The 24,381-nt window shown below is 39.3% G+C and overlaps 1 protein-coding gene across 4 annotated transcripts in view; it reads right to left on the bottom strand.

The window, feature by feature from the left end:
- Positions 1-21,274, bottom strand: part of LOC126406104 (zinc finger protein 646-like) — a 48,285-nt gene extending 27,011 nt beyond the window's left edge. For all 4 annotated transcript variants that reach the window (XM_050070278.1, XM_050070280.1, XM_050070279.1 and 1 more), the window contains exons 1-3: positions 21,052-21,274; positions 12,901-13,166; positions 10,288-10,534 (exon numbers count right to left, since the gene is read on the bottom strand). In XM_050070278.1, the coding sequence (XP_049926235.1) occupies positions 10,288-10,534; positions 12,901-13,166; positions 21,052-21,186 (648 nt within the window). In that variant the 5' untranslated portion in view covers positions 21,187-21,274. The remainder of the gene's footprint in view (positions 1-10,287; positions 10,535-12,900; positions 13,167-21,051) is intronic.
- Positions 21,275-24,381: the final 3,107 nt, after the last annotated feature.

The raw sequence follows: 24,381 nt of genomic DNA, 5'->3' as shown, positions 1-24,381 counted from the left end.
ACAGGGCCATGTAGCTTTGGATTTTTTTCTTCCTCATTAATAAAACCCTTCATTTAAAAACTGCATTTTGTGTTTACTTGTGTTATCTTTGACTAATGTTTAAATTTGTTTGATGATCTGAAACATTTAAGTGTGGAAAACATGCAAAAAAGTAAGAAATCAGGAAGGGGGCAAACACTTTTTCACACCACTGTATATTCACTATCCCTCCTCTGAACATGTCCAAACCATCTCAGTCTGGCCTCTCTGACTTTACCTCCAAAACATCTAACATGAGCTGTCCCTCTGATGTACTCATTCCTGATCCTATCCATCCTCGTCACTCCCAGAGAACCTCAACATCTTCATCTCTGCTACCTCCAGCTCAGCCTCCTGTCTTTTCCTTAGTGTCACTGTCTCTAAACCAAACAACATAGCTGGTCTCACCACCGTCAGCGTCTTTTCCCTGTAAAATATGCTGGGAACAATGACCAGAGGTGCAAACCGAACAGATACCTGATTAACACTGAACGTTAAACCTAAAGCCCTGACACACCAATCATCATCAGTGTTGGTGCATCGGTGAGCGTCTGTCGCCCTACTCAGTGGTGTGTGTCCTCAACCATTGGCCCTCATCAGCCCTTGTTGGCTTGTTTTTGGCTGATTCTGCATGTTGAATCAGCATCAGAGACGGCAAAGCCAGTTGGTGAATGATATCACTCCGATTGGTAGTTCGGCTCAGCGCACAAGACAAGAAACGGAGGTGAGGAAAGTAAATGAACAGATACAGTCAAGAGGGTGTGAGACAAAACAAACTTGTTATATAAAGTAAGATTATTTTTCTTTATCCATTTAGCTCTTTAGCAGAAACCTTTCCTGATGGTTTGTGTTATTAATCACTGGTGCACAGTAAATAAGCTCTGTTTTTTAAACATAGAATTGTGTTGTTAATGTGCTTACTGGCTACTAGACGGTCTTTGGTTTCTCTTTTTGAATGACGATTACAAACCACCGCCGAGTTATTTTCCTGTCACACAGGTGCAGGATGTACGGGTGGTTGGCCGTCGACTGTATTATTTGTGTTCATTGTGCAACTTTTTGGCCGAGACCGGCTTTCGTTGCCACTAGTTCTCTGAAGCCCATTTGGTGTGTCTGAGCCTTTACGAAAAGGCATTTTGGGGATCTGACAGAATCTAGAAACTTCTCTAAAGTGAAGGTGAAAAGGACAGAGGATGTCATATGCTGCACAGATTGTAAAGTGCCTTAATGCAAATTTGCGATTCGTGACACTGGGCTATATATAAAATTGACCTGGACTAAAAACGACAGCCTTATTTCTGTCCCCTCTGATTCTTTGTGACTGGTCTTTGGTTGGTCGGACCCTACACAGTCTCAGATGTTACATAAGGGCACAGACTCAAGCAGTAGTTTCACTCAGATGAAACAGACCAGGTGAGCAGATGCAGTCTAATATTAACTTAAATAATACATTTTAAAATGCTGCTGCTGCAGCACACTGCCCCCCGTCTGCTTTATTAAAGCAACAACATGTCAAACCTGGAGTCACGAGGCCCGTTTCCACCACAGGAACTTCGGGGTAATTTTACAGGGACGGGGCTATTGGTGCATGTCTCCACCGCAGGAATCACCCCCGAAGGACAGAGTTCCGGAACTTTTACAGGGGCTAAACAAGTCCCTGCCTCGGAGTAGGTACTCAGAATGGCCACGAAAAACTATTGGCTGGGGCTTGGGGATTACTTGGTGCTGATTGGATATACTCAAGACGGGATGTGACGTCAACAGAAAGCGGCAAAATAGCCGGCATTTTTAAAACTCAGCAGATGAGGGTTAGCTCGTTCATAGCTTCAGTAACTCAATAAACGGTCCGTGAAAAAAATATTTTTTCCAGCGGATATCTTAGTTACAACATGATTGAGCTAGCAAAGCAGTTTTGTGTTGCTATGTGTGTTATTTATTCAGTTTTGGGCAATCACAATGTCTAGAAAGCATCAGTGGCTGCACATGACATGGACAGTTTACAACAGCAGCAAAGGTAACATCAGGACGTCATCTGTTAAAAGTCTCCCATGGTCGGATACGACATGAAACTACTCCAGTTAGCTCAATCATGTTGTAACTAAGACATCCGCTGGAAAAAAAAAAAAAATTTCATGGACTGTTTATTGAGTTACTGAGTATTACAGACACCGCTAAGGGCTAACAGCTAACGGCGTCCCTACGCCCCTACGTCGCCCTGGTCAAAATGGTTGCACAACGATTATGTCACATCCAGAGCCCGGTAACTTTACAGGAACCTTCCTCCTACTCCGCTCTCTCAGTGGAGACACGGTGGTTGAGAGGGCCGAGCGAGAGGACATTCCTGTAGTAGTTCCTGCCCCCCAAATAGTACCAGGAACTTCTTCAGTGGAAACGGGCCTATGGTGTGCTGCACAGTGACTAAGTAGTTTTCCCTCCAGGAAAGTGCAGAGGAGAGTGATGCAACAAAGGAGTACACTAGTCAAGGCTTTTTGGACTCAGCCCAAGTGAGACATGCTGAGGGTTTACTAAGAAACACCTCTGAAGGAATTTTTGGATCATAACGATATAATTGACTCTGTTTCTCACAAGAATGTTTCTTTATGCACTGACATAGTTGGCCTGGGAAAAATCAGTGCCCTTTGCACTTAGCATGTTTTATTTAGAGAGGCCTCTGCCTGGAGGATAAGGAGTCTACCTTGTAAAGTTTTGTATGTCTCTGTCCATGCAGCAAGGTTATAAGAGTGAACTTTAACTCAGCTATAAAGTAAAATAGGTGTGAAAAAAAAACAAAAATAAAACCTAGACTATAGGAAAAAAAGGGAAAACTAACTGAACCAATATTGTGTAACTACAAAACAAACTAAAATAAAATAAAATAAAATAAAAATACAGTGTTTCTGCTCTGATTTTTTCCAGCAGCAGAGCTGAAGTGCATCAGTTTTATTTTGCGCCACTGGAAGATATTTAGGGCATCGGCTCACTCAAGAAGAGCTTTAGACACGCATCTGTACACAGCTGTAGATGTCAAATTGCTATTAATAAAATTAGGGTTCCCACAAATTTTTACTATGGAATTTTCAAAACTTTTCCATAATATTTTACTCTATTTCCATGACTTTATTTAAGCAGTTTGAAATAGGTTTAAAGCAATATAGCAATACTTTACTAAACACGAACTTTGCAGGCATTTGCTGATTAGCAAACTGCTACGATGCTAACTTTACTTGTTTGTTAGACATTCTTGCTGTCAACTACCTGCATATAGCGATGGAGCAGACTGGCACACTAGTACTTTGCAAAACATCAAAGCCACACTCCTTTTTGGGGGATAGAAAACCAGATCTCATATATGGTAATGCAATTTGATGCATGTTTGAATTACAATTTTGAAAAGTCTGTAAGCATTCATTTCTTGTTGAACCAACATTGGTTTTATTGTCTGATAATTGTTTTGAACCTTGCCTATACCTGAGGGTACACGATACCTCTATAAATTAAGCTTGATCACCACCATGTCCCGTTTTCCCCTGTCCAAGTGGATCAGCGACCCAACACTGTTGCCAGATACTGCTTATCGATTACAATTAGTATTGTTAGGTTAAGTGTTGTCTCCTCCAGTAATACCACCACTAGAGCAATCTCAAGAGGAGACTGAAATTCCATTTAGACACACTTCCTTTTCACAAACTGTTCTGTCAATCAGGGACAGTAAAACCTGGAATAGTCAGGCAATCTCAATAAGGGAATGCTCTACCCTTTCTATCTTTAAAAGACACTTAAAAGACGGGCTCAAGTCCAATCAGATCTGTAACCATTGTTAATTTAATTTAATGTATAAAGCGCCTCTGTGGTCATGTGCAGTGGTATGGGCACACTAGCACTCTGTGGTCATGTGCAGTGGTATGGGCACACTAGCACTTAAGTATGAATATTGCATCACTTTCAATCCATCTCAGCACAACTCCAACAAAAATCCTGTACTGGTCTTTGCATTGTTGCAACCTCATTTTCCATACACACCCTTGACAGACTCCTCCTCTCTGATTTAATGTAACTTTAATGTAACTCATTTTTTTTACACCAACAGCTATTAATGTTCATATGAGCACTGCAGCACTTTGTAATCTTACTCATTCATATCCATTCTTTCAATACAGCTTAACAAGAATCATGAACAGGACTTTGCATTGCTGCAGTCTCATCTTCCATCGACACATTACTGACAGTCTCCCACTCAAACTCCTTTTTGCATTGTATTTTATTGCACTAAATGTTTTGGTTTTGTCTTGTACTGTATATGCTTTTGACATTGTTGATGGATTGACCTGCGGTCATGTGCAATGGGGTCATGTACAATATTACGATATCCCTGGTCAACTTCTGGTGTTGTCATGGGCTACACTTGATGTATTTTCGAATGTATATTGTGCACCTCTTGTGTCTTCTGTTTTGTCTACACAGTTGCTATGAATTTTAACTCTGTCTTTTGTCACTGCTGTTAAACTACATTTTTACATTAACCTGCCTATAGGGATAACAGATGGAAGTTAGCCGTGGGCTACAATCTGGCATATTTACATATACTCATGTATTTGTTCATTAATATGCATTGTCCCTATTTCTAAATAAATTAATTAATTAAATTAAATAAATACTGCAGAAGCCTCCAATTCAAACTTTTGTGCTTCAAATCTCAGTGAGAAAGCCTTGGTTAACCTGCTTCACAACAGCTTTTTGGCAATTTTCCATTTCTCTCCTAATATATATTTGGACTGCTTCCCTCCTATTAACCTTCAACAACTAACCTCCTCTAAAACATCAACGCGTCTCTTAAACCCCACCCCAACTAGACTACTTAAAGAAGTTTTACCTTTAGGTAACACTTCTATATTAGACATGATCAATATGTCTTTATGAATAGGCTATGTACCACAGTCCTTTAAGGTAGCTGTAATTAAACCCCTTCTAAAAAAGCCTGCCCTGGATCCAGAGGTGTTAGCCAACTATAGGCCCGTTTCCACTGAAGAAGTTCCTGGTACTATTTGGGGGGCAGAAACTACTACAGGAACGTCCTCTCGCTCGGCCCTCTCAACTGCTGTGTCTCCACTGAGAGAGCGGAGTAGGAGGAAGGTTCCTGTAAAGTTACCGGGCTCTGGATGTGATGTAATCGTTGCGCAACCATTTTGACCGGGCGACGTAGTGGCGTAGGGACGCTGTTAGCTGTTAGCCGATAGCGAAGTCTGTAATAACTCACTAAACTCACAAAGTGGCCCGTGAAAAAAATATTTTTTCCAGCGGATGTCTTAGTTACAACATGATTGAGCTAACTGGAGTAGTTTCATGTCGTTTCCGACAACGGGAGGCTTTTAACAGATGACGTCCTGATGTTAGTTTTGCTGCTGCTGTTAGCTGTCCCTGTCAGCTGATGCTTTCTAGACATCGTGATTGCCCAAAACTGAATAAATACCACACATAGCAACACAAAACTACTTTGCTAGCTCAATCATGTTGTAACTAAGATATCCACCGGAAAAAATATGTTTTTCACGGACCGGTTATTGAGTTTGTTTACATGGCGGTGGAAGCTATGAACGAGCTAACCCTCATCTGCTGAGTTTTAAAAATGCCGGCTATTTTGTTGCTTTCTGTTGACGTCACATTCCGCCTTGAGTATATCCAATCAGCACCAAGTAACCCCCAAGCCCCAGCCAGGAGTTTTTCGGGGCCATTCTGAGTACCTACTCCAAGGCAGGGACTTGTTTAGCCCCTGTAAAAGTTCCGGAACTCTGTCCTTCGGGGGTGATTCCTGTGGTGGAGACACGCACCAATGGCCCCGTCCCCGTAAATTTACCCCAAAGTTCCTGCGGTGGAAACGGGCCTATTATACCCATATCTAATCTTCCCTTTCTTTCAAATATCCTTGAAAAAGTAGTTGCAAACCAGCTATGTTACTTTCTCCATGAAAATAATATATTTGAGGGATTTCAGTCAGGATTTAGAGTGCATCACAGCACAGAGACAGCACTAGTAAAAATGACAAATTATCTTCTAATTGCTTCACACAAAGGACTCGTCTCTGTACTTGTTTTATTAGATGTTAGTGCCGCATTTGACACAACTGACCATCAAAATTCTGCTACAGAGACTGGAACATTTAACTGGCTTTAAAGGTTCTGCACTAAGCTGGTTTAAATCCTATTTATCTGATCAATTTCAGTTTGTTCATGTTCATGACAAATCATCTTTGCATACTTAAGTTTGTTTCAGAGTTCCACAAGGTTCTGTGCTCGGACCAATTCTGTTCACTTTATTTATGCTTCCCTTAGGTAACATCATTAGAAATCACTTTGTAAACTTCCATTGTTATGCAGATGATACACAATTATATCTATCAATCAAGCTAGAAGAAACGAATCAGTTAACCGAACTAGTTACTGTTCTCAGCCCCAAACACCTCAGAAATTCTCTATCTGAACATATAGTTTTTCTGGATGACATTGCTCTGGCCTCGAGCACAACTGTAAGAAACCTTGGAGTAATATTTGACAAAGATTTGTCTTTTAACTCTCATATAAAACAAACTAAATGGACTGTGTTCTCTAATCTGCATAATATTGCAAAAAATTAGGCACATCCGTCTCAAAAAGATGCAGAAAAATTGGTCCACACGTTTGTTACCACAAGGCTTGATTACTGCAATTCCCTACTATCAGGGTGTTCTAACAAGTCTTCAGCTTATCCAGAATGCGGTGGCACATGTTCTGACAGGAGCTAGGAAAAGAGACCATATTTCTCCTGTTTTAGCTTCTCTGCACAGGCTATAAAATCCAGAATTGAATTTAAAATCCTTCACCTCACTTACAAAGCTCTAAATGGTTAGGCTCCGTCATATCTTAGAGAGCTCATAGTACCCTGTTGTCCCACCACAACACTGGGCTCTGAGAATGCAGGATTACTTGTGGTTCCTAAACATGTATGTCCTATTACTGCATGTCACTAACTCGGCTTCCTCTCTAGAGCCTTTGTGCTCCACTGTCTCACAGGTTCCCATGAATCATGGCTGCGGCTGAATCGTGATTATGCTGCTGTCATGGTCCTGCCTGATGCCAACTACTACTGCTATTATTATTATTATTATTATCATACTTCTACTATTATTGTACGGATATGATTACCATTGTCACATACATATACTGTCATATACTAATATTTATTTATAACATATATTCTACCAAAATGTTAATACTGTTATTATATTGTTACTAAAATCAATGTTATTGTAGCTATTGTCATTTCTGTTTGCCCTGTATCTCTCTCTGTCTTTCCCTCTCTTTTTGTATCACTCTGTCATATTAATTACTTTAATTTATTACGTTGATCTGTTCTGTACACATGACATCTATTGCACGTCTGTCCGTCCTGGAGGAGGAATCCCTCCTCAGTTGCTCTTCCTGAAGTTTCCACCAATGTTTTTTTTTTGTAACCAGGTAAGGGGTTTTTGGGGGAGTTTTTCCTTTTCTGCTGCGAGGGTCCAAGGATAGAGGGATGTAGTACTGGTGATGATGCTATGACACAATCCTGCAATCTGGTCTGGTCTAAGTGTATCATGTAATACTAGTGATGGTTCAATTGTCACACAGTGCCGCCAAATGGGCTGTGACAATCCATCAATATGGGTCGATATATCGATTCAATGATCAACAATCCAGTATCATTGAAGCAAAGTGAAAATATCGATCCATATTATCATCTTTAGAACACGCTTTTATTTTGAAATTCCGTGTCACCATCAAACAGCAGCAGGCAGCAGCCAGGAGAATAACGTTATTTACTCAGGAATAAATTATAAGGAATAAATTAATAAGTTTCAATTTTAAAGATATACAGGTAAACAGACAAAGCATATGCCAAATGTAAATAATTCTGTTATCGAGATAAAACACAACATACCTGCCTGGAAGGCACCTCTGTTCACTAACTTCTCACTTCAGCAACATTAGCTGCTCTGTTTCAACAATGTCCAGCTGAAAAAACGTGCATGCAGGCTGAAATTCAACCGAGCTGTTCTGTTGGGAGATACAGTGACTTAAACCAACGGTAAAAGAGATAATAATGTTACATGTAATTTGTTAAGCTATGAGAAGAGGGGAAAAAAGTCTGCTAGGCAATTTATGCAATGTAAACATGCTTAAGCTGATGATGTGTAACTAGCAAAATACAATTGTTTTGTCTCTGAACTCTAACAAATGCAGGTAGATATTCTGTTTGGTGAGTTAATCGCAAAAGGGTGTTCGCCACACTGGTGGGTAAATGTCTAAAATAGTAACGTAGTAGCTCAATCTCTACCGTATTTTGGTGTCATTTACAGGAGCACTGCTCTGCCCCTTCTCTGCAGTCAGTGTTGGAGTTTGATGCACAAACACACAGATATATAGACATACAACAGATGTGTTTTACGCACATCTTAACAGTGACATGACACTGAGTGTCTTGAGCACTCCTAGTTTTGCGGCACTGTTTACCATACTGGACATCAGCTAATCCGCTAAACTATCACTTACACTTAAGTTACAATAGCAACATAATTCAGTATTTTTTTTATATCTAAACATCAGAATAAACCTATAGCTGTTTTGGTCCAGGTGTTCTGCTTAGGACCCAAAGAAGTATGGTGTTGAAAAGTTGTTTTGATGAGTGTAAATGACCTAAATTACGATGTTTGTTCAGTTTATTAATGCTTTCTTGTGACCTATGTTGATTTTGTCTCATTTTGTGAAATTATAAAATGGGTGCTTTTATTTTGAAGGTGCATTTATTTTGAAGGCAGAATGCGGTAGGAAGTAAGAGACGTGCACGACGGTAGATGTTTACAAGTGCTTCTTCCAGACGAACGAAAATGCCATGCTTTTGTTAATTAGCACCTGGTTGAAAAGGGCACAAGGTTTGTCGGTTTATATGTCATTTGTGTGCAACATTGAGTCACATTATAATGCCTTTTCTTAGAAGTTTTTTTTTCTTTTCACAGTTTGTACTGAGTAACTGTTGGGGCTGTATGTGTAGGCTAGCTTAACTGGTATATTAGCCGCGACACAAAGAAATTCTGTTGTCATTGCTATTCCTTGGTTGAATTAAGCCTGCTACTAAGAGGAAATTTGTGTTTAAGTTTAAGATTAGTTTTGCAATAACTGCAGTAAATTTGAACATGGGAGAAAGCTCTTGAAACTGCAGTTTATGTGTAATTTACACATTTTTGTATGATTTATGTTGTATTATTGCAGCACAGAGTGTGAATAAATATTTCAGGTTAGATATGCTTGCCTACATCATTCTCTATTGGAGATTGTCACTAATTGCTAAAAACAGTTAAAAAGGGTCATTTAATAGTTTTACTTGAATAGCAAAGTCAATTCATTTTCAGATTTAAGCTTTAAATTACAGTAAATGTATTTGAATTGTGGTTAAATATTATTGAATATTGTAAGGTTCAAAAGGATAGAAGAAAAGTAATATTTTTGTCGTTTTTGTTTTCTTCCTAGCTCTTACGGTGTGTTCACAGCAATGTTTTGGAGCTACAAGTGTCATAAATAAAGATCTTGTGAACCATCAGTTGGAGAGTAAGACCATCATTCAACCAGGGATGCTTCAATGAGTGTTCTCGAGAAAGCTGCAAGCAGCTATACCACAGGCCAAACAATTATTGTTGCTGTTACAAACAGCCATGTTTTGAACAGGCACTGCACTAGTAGCAATAAATGTAACTGTGTTATTAGATTGTTCTGATAAATAGCATCTGGTGATAATCTTTATTTTCCTTATCCGCTGTGAGGGTCCAAAGGACAGAGGGATGTTGTATGCTGTAAAGCCCTGTGAGGCAAATTGTGATTTGTGATATTGGGCTTTATAAATAAAATTGATTGATTGATTGATTGACTGATTAACTGATTGATTGATTGATTGATTGATTGATTGATTGATTGATCAGGGTACTGCATGCGCTATGAGCAAACATTTTGTTCATGTCCTCAGCTAGGAGCTGTGCTTAATAAACTTGATCATGGTATCACATTCAGAAAGTATTTATGCAGCAAAATACATCCTACATTTAAATATCTCACTACATTTCATTTCATTCCAATACAAAATGTAAGCTCTCCCACAGCCACAAAGTGACTCTAACAGAATTGTTATATTAGCAATACTGATGTAGCCCAACACAAACCATCCGAACATCATTCATTCTTTTCAAAGCACCATCTCTTGCATACCCACCTGGTTGGATGCAGCAGCAGTACAGCGGTGCTGGGCCAGCTCCAGCATGGTCCTGTAGCTCTTGCAGCAGGAGGGACAGTCGAAGCGGTTGGGCCCGTCATCGTGGATCCTCTGGTGATTACGGAGGTACCGGGCCAGACGGAAGGCCTTCCCGCACAGGTCACACATGTAGCGCTTCTGACCGTGGATTCGCATATGGTTGCGCAGGGACATGTAGTTGGTGTAGGGCTTGCTGCAAAAGTCGCACCTACATTTTAGAGACAACAATAGTGTGGAGGTTAGAGGTAAAAAGGGGTAAATGACAATGCAGGCATTTACCTGATCCTCTCCACTTAAAGTGGCCTACAATGATTTGAGATGGAGGGGGCTCTGTCTGAAACTGAAAACAATTAATATCTGGTAGGGATGTCCCGATCCGAGTATCGGCGCTGATCACGTTATTTTTACAAAATCGGAATTGGTAATAAAAGATCGGAGGAATCAAAACTCCTCCGCTTTCCAATGTATAAAGTGTGGCGATCCTGTATATTATATAAATATATTTTTTTTATAAGACAGTGTTTATCAGCTGATGGCTTGCTCACCTCCAGACACACCCACTGGTGCTATCAGCCAGTGGGATGGCTCGATCAGCTGAGCCCAGGTAGACCAGCCCCTACATTATGCCGCTCCTGGCAGTATGGCGAGAGACGCCGGCGAGTGAGAAATGAGCCAGAAGTCCTCTGTGTATTCGGCCCACCACGGATATCAAGGGATCCTACGGAGCCACCGCGCCCGAAACAACGCCGGAGCATTACGGCGTTCACCCACGGTCCCATGAGTTGGCAAAAGCCTGGGGTTACTTTTCATTTCATTATTCCTTATTCGGAACCTTCGGGCCGGGTTGATTTATTGTTTTGAAACTGAACTGAGTCAGAGCAAACAGTGGATTTTCTTGACTTCCTTGTTTACGGGAAAACCTGGGGTGGAGTTTTCTTTTGTTTAGCGAACTGTGTGGATTGAACTGACTTGAACTGTGATATGTTATTTGGAAATCCTGGAGTGGAGTTTTTTGTTTGAACTAGATTGAACTGACTAAACCGAACAGAACATTTCTTTTCTTTGGTGAAAAAAATATGTACTTTCTTGAAACTGATTACAGTTGTATTTGTATTTCTGAAAATTGAGTATAATTCTTCTTCTTTTTCTTCTACAGAAACTAGGGATGTCCCGATCCAGCTTTTTCACTTCCGATCCGATACCGATATTACAGCCTTGAGTTTTGGCCAATACCGATACCGATCCGATCCAAGCACGTATTATACATATTCACTTATTTTGTTGTCAGTCATGTTAGAAAAGGTTTGATCAAGCAAAGAACAACTACTTAATCAGGTTAGTTAGAATGATCCACAACAGTTGGTATGAGAAACTGACCTGTTTATTGTTAACAGGGTTAAATAAACAAACTTTAAACTTGAACATTAACGTTAAATAAAAAATATAGCTGGTTTGCTTTGGCTGCTTTGGCCCCTTAATAAATAGAAAATAAATCAACACAAGAAATCTTTAAAATGTCTAACATTGAAATTAAAATAGCAGCAAGACTCCACACACTTGTGCTTTGGCCCCCTAATAAATAAAAAATAGATTAACACCACAAAACATTGTTGACATTTAACAAACAATGCAGCCTTTCCTTTTCAGTTATTTTAGTAGTGTCAGTGCCAGCCTGGTGCTGCTCTTTCCTGGGACCAACAGAGGGGACAAAAAAATCACACACAATATTGTACAACTGTTTAAACAAGCAATAGTCCATCCATGGCTCCAATTTCACTAATTGGGCCCAAAACAATGCCATCAGTACTCTTTAGTTAAACAGTAAGAGTGTAAATAAATAAAAATATCACTCTCAAAAAACCAGAGCAGAAAACAAATAGTCAGTTAACTAAGTTGACCACTACTCTTCCTATCCTCCGTGTGTGTCTGCCGTCTGCATGCTGGCCTGGTGGATTGATAGTAAGAGCTGGAGCGGATCACTGGAATAGACTGCTTGAATCGCGGAGCGCTGGGTTGGCCGGAAAACCTGGATCGGACTCCGTGAAAAACTGGAGTTCTTGGATCGCCATTTTTCCATGCAGTCCGATCCGATGCCGATGCACGTTTTTTGCTAATATCGGCGGCTGATACCAGTCCGCATATCGGATCGGGACATCCCTAACAGAAACCAGGTAAAAGGGACCTGCTTTATGGGTTTCATGGTTTCTTTGTGGGGTTTGACTGAGTAAAAGAAAAATATTTGTTTCATGTGTCAAACCGCTACAAAAGACATAGGCCTATTTTGTTTGTTGAAGACAAGAAGAAGATATTGAATTTGTTCACATTTTGTGCTGTTGAACCACTGATAAGCTTTTTGGATACTATCTAAATAAAAAACAAACCTTATGGGACAACTTGGATTCATTCTTTTTTTTTTTTTTTCTTAATGCTTTGCAAAGTAACGGATCGGACTCGGTTTCAAAATAAAGGACTCGGTATCGGATCGTATGCAAAAAAAATGTGATTGGGACATCTCTAATATCTGGAATGGAGGAAAATCTTAATCATCTGTACAAAAGAGCCTTGAATCTCTACCTGAAGTCTCCAGTCTTGTGGGTGAGCTTGTGGTTGAGCAGGGAGCTCGCATGCTTGTAGGCGCAGGTGCACAGGTCACAGACGTATGGCCTCTCATCTGATTCCATGTCATCTGACACTGTTGTCGCTGGTGCTTGTGTAGGTGCTGGCGCTCGGGACTCCATGGAGAGACTGGAGCTGGAGAGTGACGCTGAGGAGAGACTGGAACTAGAGAGTGCTGCTGAGGACGAAGGGAGCTGATCACACCAGCTGATGGTCGAACTTGGCTGTCAAAGGGGAGAGAAGTACATCAAAGATGAGTACTCCAACATGAGTATATCGACAAGTCATTGACACATTCATGACTGGTTATTTGATAATTTCCCTGGTAAGTGGTAATTTTGATATGAAATTATATTTTCTCCCTTCCCATTTTGAAATACAACAAAACATTTGTCAGTATAATATGGTCTAGGGCTGGGCAATATGGCTTAAAAGTAATATTGCAAATTTTCTAAGCTACATCATGATACACAATATGTACAGACCTCTTGAAATCTCCTCCAAAGTCCTGTAGACTACAAAAATACAAATGTATTTAATGAACTATAGTTAGAAAAAAACTTAAGTAGCTACTGTTAAAATAAAGCTAAAGTACTGTTTCAATAAAGTTAAAGTACTTTTTTAATAGAATTTAATAAAATACTGTTTTAAATAAGTTGAATATTGTTATAATTAAATAAATAAAAGTAAAACCACTGGTGCTTTTATTTTGAAGCACACAGTTCATCTCAGGCAGGAAGTGAGCTTGAAGCTACTGTTTAAACGCTAATTGTTAGCAGTTGGCACAAAGTTTAACTGTTGTCGCAGTGCCTTTTAAACATGAGGATTTATTCACTGTGGCTGGAAAAACATACTAACAGCTCTCCTGTGCATGTATTAATAATATTTGCAAATCACAGTGACAAAATAGTAACGTTAGCGTTCTGGAGCCCTGCAGACAAGAAACACACCTCACTTGCTATGGCTCAGGAGAAAGTGGATGGTTGGAGGATTGCGTGTGATGAATCAGTTTGTGAGTCTTTTTTTTTGGTGTGCATGTCTCTAAGAGAGAGAGAACCACCGGAGAGGACGAGAGAACCAAAATGCAGAAGTGAGTCTAAAGCCAGTGGCTTAAAAAAATGATGTGACCACTTATGCTCAATGTTCGCAAAATAGTCATTTTATAGAGCACACGTGAAACAAGCTGCAATACATCGAGTATATTCAATATATCACCCAACCCTAATATGGGGCAAGGTTGCTTAAACTACTATAGATGCACTCATCAATCGACGTGACAGGATTTGGCTAATGTTCTACTTGACCAGCAGTGACCAGTGACTAGCCTGTCACTCTGCAAAATAGTAGATCCTGTGCTGAGCAAAATAATATGCATAAACTGCACAATCTCTTCTCATTACCAGGTTGTCAAATACCAAGGCTTTGTCACGCCCCCTTGTTAGTGACTTTCCAGATCATCTAATGACTTTATTTCTAAATAGCGACTAACAACAAAATTCGGAACTTATTCATAACATAACATTGGGAACTGTTATATTTCATTCACATGCATGCAGCTCAGAGTTACTGCAGTGACCGGCTCTTCTGCCATCAGCGTGGGGTTTCTCTTTTCCTCTTGTGCCATGCCAGGAGGACAGTGCTCGCCACAGGAGTGGGAGTTTCTATACTGCCTACTGAACACACACCTCTACCTTCCTCTAAAATAGTTTTGTATACATAAATACATAATTTTAGATATATAATTAGTTGACTATCATATTCCTATATACACTATAGATTAATATTTTCTCTGACATGTAACATATGTATGGGGCGCCTGTGGCTCAGGCAGAAGAGCAGGTCGTCCTCTAATTGGAAGATCAGCAGTTTGATCCCCCAGCTCATCCAGTTCACGTGTTGAAGTATAGGTGAGCAAGATAGTGAACCCCAAATTGCTCCTGATGGTTGTGCCATCGGTGTGTGAATGTAGCAGGAGGCACCTTGTATGGTTACCACTAGTGTGTGAATGTGTGTGTGAATGGGTGAAAATTACTTAGTGTAACAGCGCTCTAGGTCAGACGACTACAAAGTCACTATTTAAGAGCAAGCGCATTTACCATCCATTTAAAACTAAAATTATAATAAAATAAAATAAAATAAAATGTATAATTCATTTGAGCTATGGATCTGTTGCACCTACTTTCTTGTTAGATAAAGTGGGATATACTGTAATTCATTTTCAGTTGAATTTTATTTATACAAAAAAGCTCTAAAAGAACAAAAATTGTTGGGTATGCTGTTAAATCGTACAATTGGAATCAGCCAAAATTGGAAATTGAGGGTCAGACTTTTTAAAATGTTTTAAACTCTCTTAAATTTCTCGTATCATTTCTCTTAGTTTTTGGTTAAAAGAAAAAAATAAGTCAACACCAAATGCACCAAAAGTTTTTAAACATCCAAACTTGTTCTGACCCGAGTGTACTCAAGTGATGAACCCCACTTGATCACAAGCCACTTATTAGAATAAGTAAAGCCCGATCACCATTCTATAAGGGCAGGTGTTGTTCCATGTGTAAATACTCTGGCACATGCCCAAGAATCTTAGATGCCACCAAAAAAGGTTGTAAGAAAAAGAACTTCTGCATTAATGAAATCAATAGGGGTGGGAATCAGCAGAGGCCCCATGAAACAATATCATCACAATACGTCAGTCATGATACACTAGTATTGTGATTTCAAATGTGTTGCGATATGCTGAGTATTGTTATAACATGTACTGCAAAATACTGCGATTTATTACATTTATCAACTGCAAATTATGTTTCAAGAGAACTTTTTCAACATCTGTTTAAAGATATAATTTTCAGTCATTTAGCTAATCTCATTTCAATGATTTTGATTGCGGCAAACAAAAGCAATTGATCATATTATCCTAGAAGGCTACCAAAAGTTAATTTGTATTTGTAATTTCAATAATTTATGTCATAAAAAAGTGATACCTTGGTCCATTGGTCAATGCGATATTTCCACGCCAAAAATATCAGAATACTATGCTGTATCAACTTTTTCCCCTACCCCTAGAAATAATGTGCTGTTAAATAAACTTAAACAAAGTAAACATGAATTCCCAGAGTGTCAGTACTGGTGTTACTAGAAAATTAAAACCCAGCAACGACAATGACATTAGTGATGCTGTTAATGCTGTATCAGCAGCAGGCGTGGATAAACTACTAATATCACACTGTAAAAATACTCTGCTACCATTAAAAGGTGTGCATTAAAAATGTTACTGAAGTAAAAGTATGTAACTACAATAATCATCATAATGTATTTATGTATTCAAAGTAAAAATTTAAATAAACTTAATAAACAAAAATTATTAAAATAATAACAATAACCAAGTCCTCATACTTGAGAAGCTGGAACCATGAAATGTTTTGGGGGGTTTTTTTGCAATAAAAATGACTTCAACAATTAGCAAAATGGTTGCCAATTAATGCGCTTATCAAATCACTAATTGTTTCAGCTGCACATTTTCATATGGTTTGTGTCCAAAAATATTAATTCGTAAAGTAACTAAAGTCATCACATAAATGTAGTGGATTAAAAATGTAAAATATTTCCCTCTGAAGTGTATTGAAGTAGAAGTGGCATGAGATTAAAATGCACAAGTAAAGTAAAAGTACCTCAGATTTGTACTGATGTACAGTACTTGAGTAAATGCCCTTAGTTACATTCCAGGACTGGTCAGCAGAGGGATGCAAAGTCACTGAAATTACAGTAATTTGCATCAATGGACCAAGTATGGTGGTGTTTCCTAAGCCCTAAAATTTAAAACCCAATCATTATAATTACTCAAAAACATAATCTAAGTTTGGCCATGTCTAATTCATGCATTTTTTTAAAAATTGTCCCAAAATTTAAGTTGTGTTTTTTTCTCACAGTTTGTGGACTGTGAAAACAAGATGTTTTTGTTTTTCTTATCTTGGTTAGGGTTCTCGACCAGAGCAAAACTAAGAAAAAATGGTGAATATCTGAAATCAATGGGTACTTACAAAATAAGAACAAATCATGGATACGAACAAAATAAAGAGAAAATGTGTTCGTGTATTTTTCTTGCATGAGTGCACATGCAACTGAGTGCATACACTGACACTATGAGGTATGTCTTAGTATGTGTCATGAATTCCTTAAATGATGATCATTCTACCAAGCCCTGCTTTAGTCAGTGGGCTTAACATTTCATTCAAAACATAAAACATTGTTTTACATTGGCCTGCCGTAGAATACATGACAGGTGAAAATGATGTGCAAGTGTAAAGCTTTGAAAACAGGCAGCTCAGCACCACGGACAGCAACTCTGCCCAATTTATAGATCTGCATGGGCCCTAAACTGAGCCAGTCTAATACAACACATCATCTGCACTCTGTATATTTTGCTTCTATTACTGAGCATTGCATCTACTTGCAACACATAACCCAGACTTCAGTGATAGGCCCAGTCACAGAGGAGCCGAGAGAAATTTAAAAATGACATTTGACAACAACCAAACCCAGCCTGAGACTAAAGCTTCACATGACAAAATGTCCAGAGCTAGAACTCTAGCCTACATCACCTCAGTAGACACAAGCTTCTTCCTGCCCAGCGCTCACGTCTGCAGATGAAGACGCAGTCTCAAAAAAATTGTAATGGTACAGTATAGCACTATTATCTTTTGCAAATACACTTTCTTTGTTCCCATTTGTTCAGTGTGGACTCTGTACTCAGTGTAACCTAGGAAAACAAATGCAAGTGGACAACAACACAAGAAAATGAAAAAATCGTCTTCGTGACTTTAACAACATATCAAGAACAACTGCTGCAAACTGAGAAACGTACTGACCTAATATATGTAAATGGGATTGACAAATCATTAAAAACACCGCTCAATAAAATGCACTTTGGTTCAACACCACTGCAAACTTCAACCTCCATAATAAACAAATAGGTTGGTTAAATTAACACCTCTCTGACAGTGTCAATCAAATTGAACTGAACATTATCTTCGTTAAGGCAGAATATGAGGCATGGTGTACAGAAACTAGAGATGTACCGATACCACTTTTTCCTTCCCGATACCGATTCCGATCCCTGAACCTTAGGTATCTGCCGATACCAAGTACCGATCCGATACCAGTGTGTAAAAAAAAAAATGGATGGGATATGAATTGTTGTATGTCTCAACTCCTGGCAGTCGGAGGCATTTCCGATACTGCTATCGGTATCCGTACAACTCTAACAGAAACACACTGAAAAAATAAAAACACAAGCTATTAAGTTTCTCATGTCACCAAGATACTTCTGCTGTTGTGTCTGACTATCTGCATTTGCTTTAGGATGCTTCTTTTCTTGCTGCATCTATGTGGTTACATTTTGTCTTCCTATGATGCAATGCACTGAGCTGCCTTGGCTGCATTGGTTAAGAGATCAGAGAACTAAAATAGCAATGGGGAGCTTTTGAAAGTGTCTCCTTATCAATGGCCTGTAAACCACTTTCCTACACTCTACATAAAGTGTGCCTCCTAACACATCAACTGTGAAGGAGCACCACAGCTCAATGGCTGGGATGGGAGCCACTATGCATAAGGGCTGCACGATTAGTCAAAAAAAAAAAAAAAAACATGCGCGCGCGCACGCACACGCGCACACACACACACACACACACACACACACACACACACACACAATCCATTATCTATGCAATCTCATTTCTTAAACTACGACAATTCACTTGCTCCTACTTCTCTGCAGGACTCTCGTGTTGACTTATTTGCTGCGGAACTATCACAGTTGCAGTCAACTGTTTCTTCTACCAACAGGATCACTCAGCCCCTGAAAGACACTAAATATTTTATTTATGGGCTCTCAAGGTGAGAGCCTTTACTGAGCTTTCCTGTCACTTAGCTGCGTTTCTCTCCCTCCTCTTTTCTCTTCTCTGCTGTGTGCTTCACCAGTGCACACAGACACGGGGCAGAGAAAAGGAGAGAGAAACGCCACCAACACACGTGATGTTACTTGAGGTAACAAACTTTCGTTAGACTATTGTACGTGCAATTACATCTTCCAAGTAAGTGTAACTTATTAAATTAATCTACCTAAAAGCAAAGATAGACACGTCAACCCCAAACTAGTCAAACCGAAACTGACAGGCTTCTGTGTGTTGTGGCTCAACTCAGGTCTGTGCAGCAGCCCCAAGTTTTCAAAGTGTCTGTGTGTTCAGAACTTTTATAGTTTTGAACTGAATCTCTGAGTTTAAGTGTAGCGTCTCTCCTATGTTCAGATATCTGCATTATTTTACTGTTTCATGTTCACTCTCAGGTGGATAGAATTAAGTCACTGCAGATAAAAACTCAATATTTTCTGTTTTGGCTGCTTTACAATCAAATTTATTAAATAACAAAACAACATGGGACTTTGATTGTGAAGAATTTATGGGAAATAAAACGTCCACTGTTACAGGCACTTAACTCAAGACAGGTGTGTCATGTAATGGTCAGTGTGTGTGTCATTTATTCTAAAGCTGTAACTTTACATTATTTTTTCAAAATATCCAGCAGCATTGAAGTTCATCATCTTGATGTTCTAAACTAAAATACAAAATTATTTATAATATAAAAATTTGAGGTTTTCTTTTGTTACAAGAGACTTTTATGTCCAGCACTGTGATATATGTTACATGTAAGTCAAGCACTTGGATATGTCTTACGTGTATGTCATCTGTTCAAAGGCCTGTCTAGACGGCAAGCAACTCAGACATGTATATTCACTTGAGCATTTAAGAGTGCAATAAATGTTTTTGTTGAGAAAAAAAAGTATTAATGTGAGAGAATCGTGATCTCTATTCCTAAGGAGAAAAATCATGATTCACATTTTAGCAAGAATCATGCAACCCTACTGTGCATACAACAACTGTTACCCATGAGCTATTGTGTGTCCCACAGCATCACACAAAAGCAAAACGACCATCAATGATGGTAAATCATCATTGTGAAGATGTTTCAATACACCCAGCTTAGAAAGACACAGGAGAGTGACACCTGGAAAGTGCTGCCAAATCCCCTGAATGACACAAGAGTTCTGGCAGTTAACTACGCAACGGAGAGTTAGGGGAAATTAAAAAACTCTGTGAAATTTGCTAAGATCCCCGTTCACACGCTTTAATAAATACTGATTTATCTTGCATGCGTGTTTGACAACGAAAGATACTTGGCATAATGAAAGTGGCCTGTAAGGCCGCCCACAATCAAATCAAACACAAAAATTAATGTGTATGTGTATGTGTATGTGTGCGCGCGCTGTGCAGATAATCTGACCATGAATGAACCGCACAGTCTGGCTTCACAAAGAGGTCTTTCAAAGTCCTCCGCGGGGCGTCTTCCGCTCCCATTTCCTGTGGGACAGTCCGGTCCTGTTTACTTTGCGCTGTTCGCCAACAATATTCCAGGCGTCGTGCAAACACTTCTGCGTTCATTGATCAATAGACCCTTTACACTTCACGACATTGGAACAGACCCTTTAATATGCCGTTTTATGCAAAATTGGACCCAAAAGAAAAACGCTGCCATGTTTTGCATGGGCTCTAGCGTAAGCTAAGCGCACGGTGTTTAACTGAGGCAGCCAGTGTTGTCTGATGTTAGCATTAGCTTGGTGATGCTTGGTTACAATAACATGTATTTTCCTAACCCTTCGGCGTCTCACACAACACAGCTGTGGCACAGTGCTGGGCATACACGTCCAGTTTCACCAAACCCTATATAGGAGGTGTAGCAGATACAATATGCAGGAGCTAATGATTACTAGCCACTTAGCATAGCAGCTAAGAGTGAAAGTAGGCCATGAGCCGCTCAGCATGAAGACTGGTACGTTAACGCTAGCAGATAGCTAACGAAGCTGTTCTGGAACAAAACTTTCAGCTTCATATCAGTATTACTAAACTGGTGGTCAGACATTCATTCAACAACCCCGTGTAAAAATCAGGATGTGCCCAGTGGTTAGTTAGTAAAATGTTGCTCCATTAGCCTTTTGATAAAGCTATTTGATGGCTGGGTTCGCCAACGTTAGCTAACGGGAGTCGCAGCTGGCTTTCTTACTCCGGAGTCGTTGGGATCCTTTTTCCAGAACAATTGAGAGCAGTGGCCGAAAGACTCTGTCGATGTCACATAATTCACTCCGTTTCTATCTTGAAAGTCTCCGTGTGTGCTGCCGGTATTAGTCCTGGCGTACATCGTCGGTTTTCGGATTCTTCGACTTTTTCTGGCTGAAAAGAAATAGGGCCGCTTTGTCGGGATCTTCTTCCGAAAAGAAAAATATTTCTTCTGTGAAATGAGAGTTTTGGCGGCGGACATATTGAAGCATATGAAACATTACTGCCGCCTGCTGGACTGGAGTGTGAGAACACAGACTGAGTGTGGTGAGCGAACACCTAATGCAGGAGTGTCAAACTCGTTTGACTTCATGGGCCACATACAGCCCAATTTGACCTTAAGTGGGCCGGACCGGTAAAACCATTGCATATAATAACCTATAACTAACAACACCTCCGACTTTCCCCCTTCTTTTAAAGTAAAGAAGTATTTTCTGAAAACATTAATCTGTTAACAAAACAGATTAACAGCCTGAAATATCGTAAGAAAATAAGTGCAATTTCAATAATATGTTTTAGGGTTGTTGTTTTTTTTTCTCGCATTAATCGAATGACACATGTCAAACATTTCTCCTTACATTTTCACTCCTGTGTTGTAATGGCTGGCATCACCACACAGGTTAAGCTATCCCCTGTCCGACAAATTTACAAATTAAAAGTTGTGGCAGTACCTTAGCAATAGAGTTCCATCAATGTTGTTTTAAGATAGGAGTCTAATACACATTTTTTGTACTGAAGCTGCTGGTATGATAATATTGTGCACAGAGTAGCCTGCTTGTTGCTTTTCAGAGCTGTATTCTGGCCAGGGTGAAAAGCTTCTGAAGCAGCATTTTACATGAAGCAGGTTACTCACTGTTTAACTTACTCCTGAAACCTGCCACCTCTTAGCCTTCACAAGTGTATCAACATCAGGTGTGCAAAGTCATCCAGTGGGCTGGATTGGAGCCTTTAGCAGGCCAGTTCTGGCCCGCAGGCTATATTTTTGACGACCCTGGTTTGTAGCCTAACGTCACACTTTATGGCTATTCTCTGTTCTCCTAAATGTTTTTAGATCGAAGTTATGTGTAAAATAAAGATGCACATAATTTGTACAACAGGCTAGTAGTAAATGTTTCAAATATCATCATTTTCATTTCATGCTAGTTTATATTTCTGCTGCAGAGAGAATTATTACATGTTTATGTCTGATAGCTATTAGTCTACTTTACAAGTCAAGATTTTGTATGCAAAGTGTGTGATGAGGTAATAAAATATTACACATTTAAGCCACCCATCAATATGACCTTTTTTTTTTTTTTTTTTGCCTATAGCCCCTTTTCCACTGCAGGAACTTTTATCAATTACCCGGAATTTTGAAAAACCTCTACACGTTTCCACCGAAATTACCTGGGTAAAAAACTTTCCCTCAACCCCAAATTTACCCTGGAAAAAAGTACCTAGCAGGGGGGTAGGACCAAAGATACTGGATTACTACTACTACTGGTTTATCCACCGTCTTTGGTAGGACTTTTCAGATTACCCGGAATTCTTGAGGGGCGGGGCTGTGTGCCGAAAACACTGATCGGTGGAGCACACACTTGCAGCATTCCACACTTCCTGGTACAGGCAGCCACCACAAGCTTTATTTCATTTCTACAAGCTTCACTCACCGACACTAACGTTATGTCTTACACAAGGACAGCACGCTAGTTCAGCTGATAGCGAATTGTTACTAATAAGCTGAAATGACAGCTGTCTGTATGTAGACTAACTTTGACACTTATCTTAAAAGACTTTTAAACTTAGCTGCTGGCTGAGACAAACAGCCCCAACTCTCCCTACACCGACATGTAGCCTAACCAGCCAAGCTGACGGAGCCAAATACAGGACACACGCCGAATCACCTACGTCATCACGCTAATTTGAATACATTTTCCGGAACTTTGAGGTGAGGTGGAAACGCAAACCACACAGATTACCAGGAATTATTGGTAAACAAATTCCTGGAAATGTTGGTGGAAAAGGGGCTTATGTTACAAACTTTTACTTATGTAATTATGTAACTACACATACTTGTAATGGAGTACTTTTATAATGTGATAGCCCATCAGTCAAGCAAAGTATCTGTATACTTCCATATTTTCTTTAGGCCTAAATTTTTGTAAAAATGTAAATAAAGATTTTCTGAATAAGTTCGTTGAAAGGACTAGATGTTGCAATCCCTCTTGTAGCACCACTTCTAATTCATGGGAAGTTCTTGAAAGATGGCTGCTATGAGGCTTTACCGCCAGGACACATCGTCAGTTGTGTACCTCAGCATTGACGGGTGGCCATTTAATACAAGACACCCTCCACTGAGGCAGGCCTACCACAGGTTGATCAAGCCTGGGTGTGTGTCCCGGGGTTAGCTGTTTGCCTTAGTCTTTTCTTTCAAATTCATCCATAGGCGGAAATTCCGGGGGAAAGGGACAATTTTAAACTATATAATAATAAAAACTGAAAGCACTTGGGCCAATTATATACGCAACATAATGCATTCATAGCTTTAAAAAGATTGTTGTAACAGTGTAAAGGAAACTGAGCTCCAGTAAGTAGGCTAACTACTTTGCAAAAGTTCACTTAAAACAAGAGACATGTTGGACACCTTTATTTACTTCTACTTTTCAACAGAATAGATTACCAGTTGTAACCAGACAGCGTTTTGTTCACTTCATTACCTCATGGTTTAATCTTCTGTGTGAATGCAGCAGTCATACAAACAGCCCAGCTGCTAAAAATCATTCTAAACTCAAAGAATTTGGGACCAATTTTAGCGCAGTTTGGATTGTTACAATTTACAGAAGTGTGTTTATGAAAGAGAATACTTCATTCTCATACCAATTTTTTTATCATCTTTTGTTAATGGTAACTGTAATATTTCTATATTTAAAATCAACATACCTTAAACAATTAAGCATTTAAAGTCATTGCCATGGTGCGATTTTGTTTATAATCTTTTAAATAAATGAAGACTTGATTAAAAAAATGACATAATTACAGCAAACACTTATAAAATCAAGTCTCTGGCAGCCTTTATAGTGATGTGAGGGTTGTTTTTTTTTGTTTTTTTACTGACATTAAAACCAATAAATCTGCTTCTTTGGGAAAATTAAATATATATTCACTTAACAGGTTTTGCTTCTCTCCTACTACTGTAAATAACCAGCATGGTGTGTGTGTGTGTGTGTGTGTGTGTGTGTGTGTGTGTGTGTGTGTGTGTCTTTTTTATTTGCCAAGTTTTAGACTTGAGTTGAAATCT

This window comes from Epinephelus moara, chromosome 18 (genome assembly GCF_006386435.1).
Source record: "Epinephelus moara isolate mb chromosome 18, YSFRI_EMoa_1.0, whole genome shotgun sequence".
Lineage (NCBI taxonomy): Eukaryota > Metazoa > Chordata > Actinopteri > Perciformes > Serranidae > Epinephelus > Epinephelus moara.
Note: the sequence above shows the minus strand (reverse complement) of the source record. Positions and strands in the feature narration are given on the sequence as shown.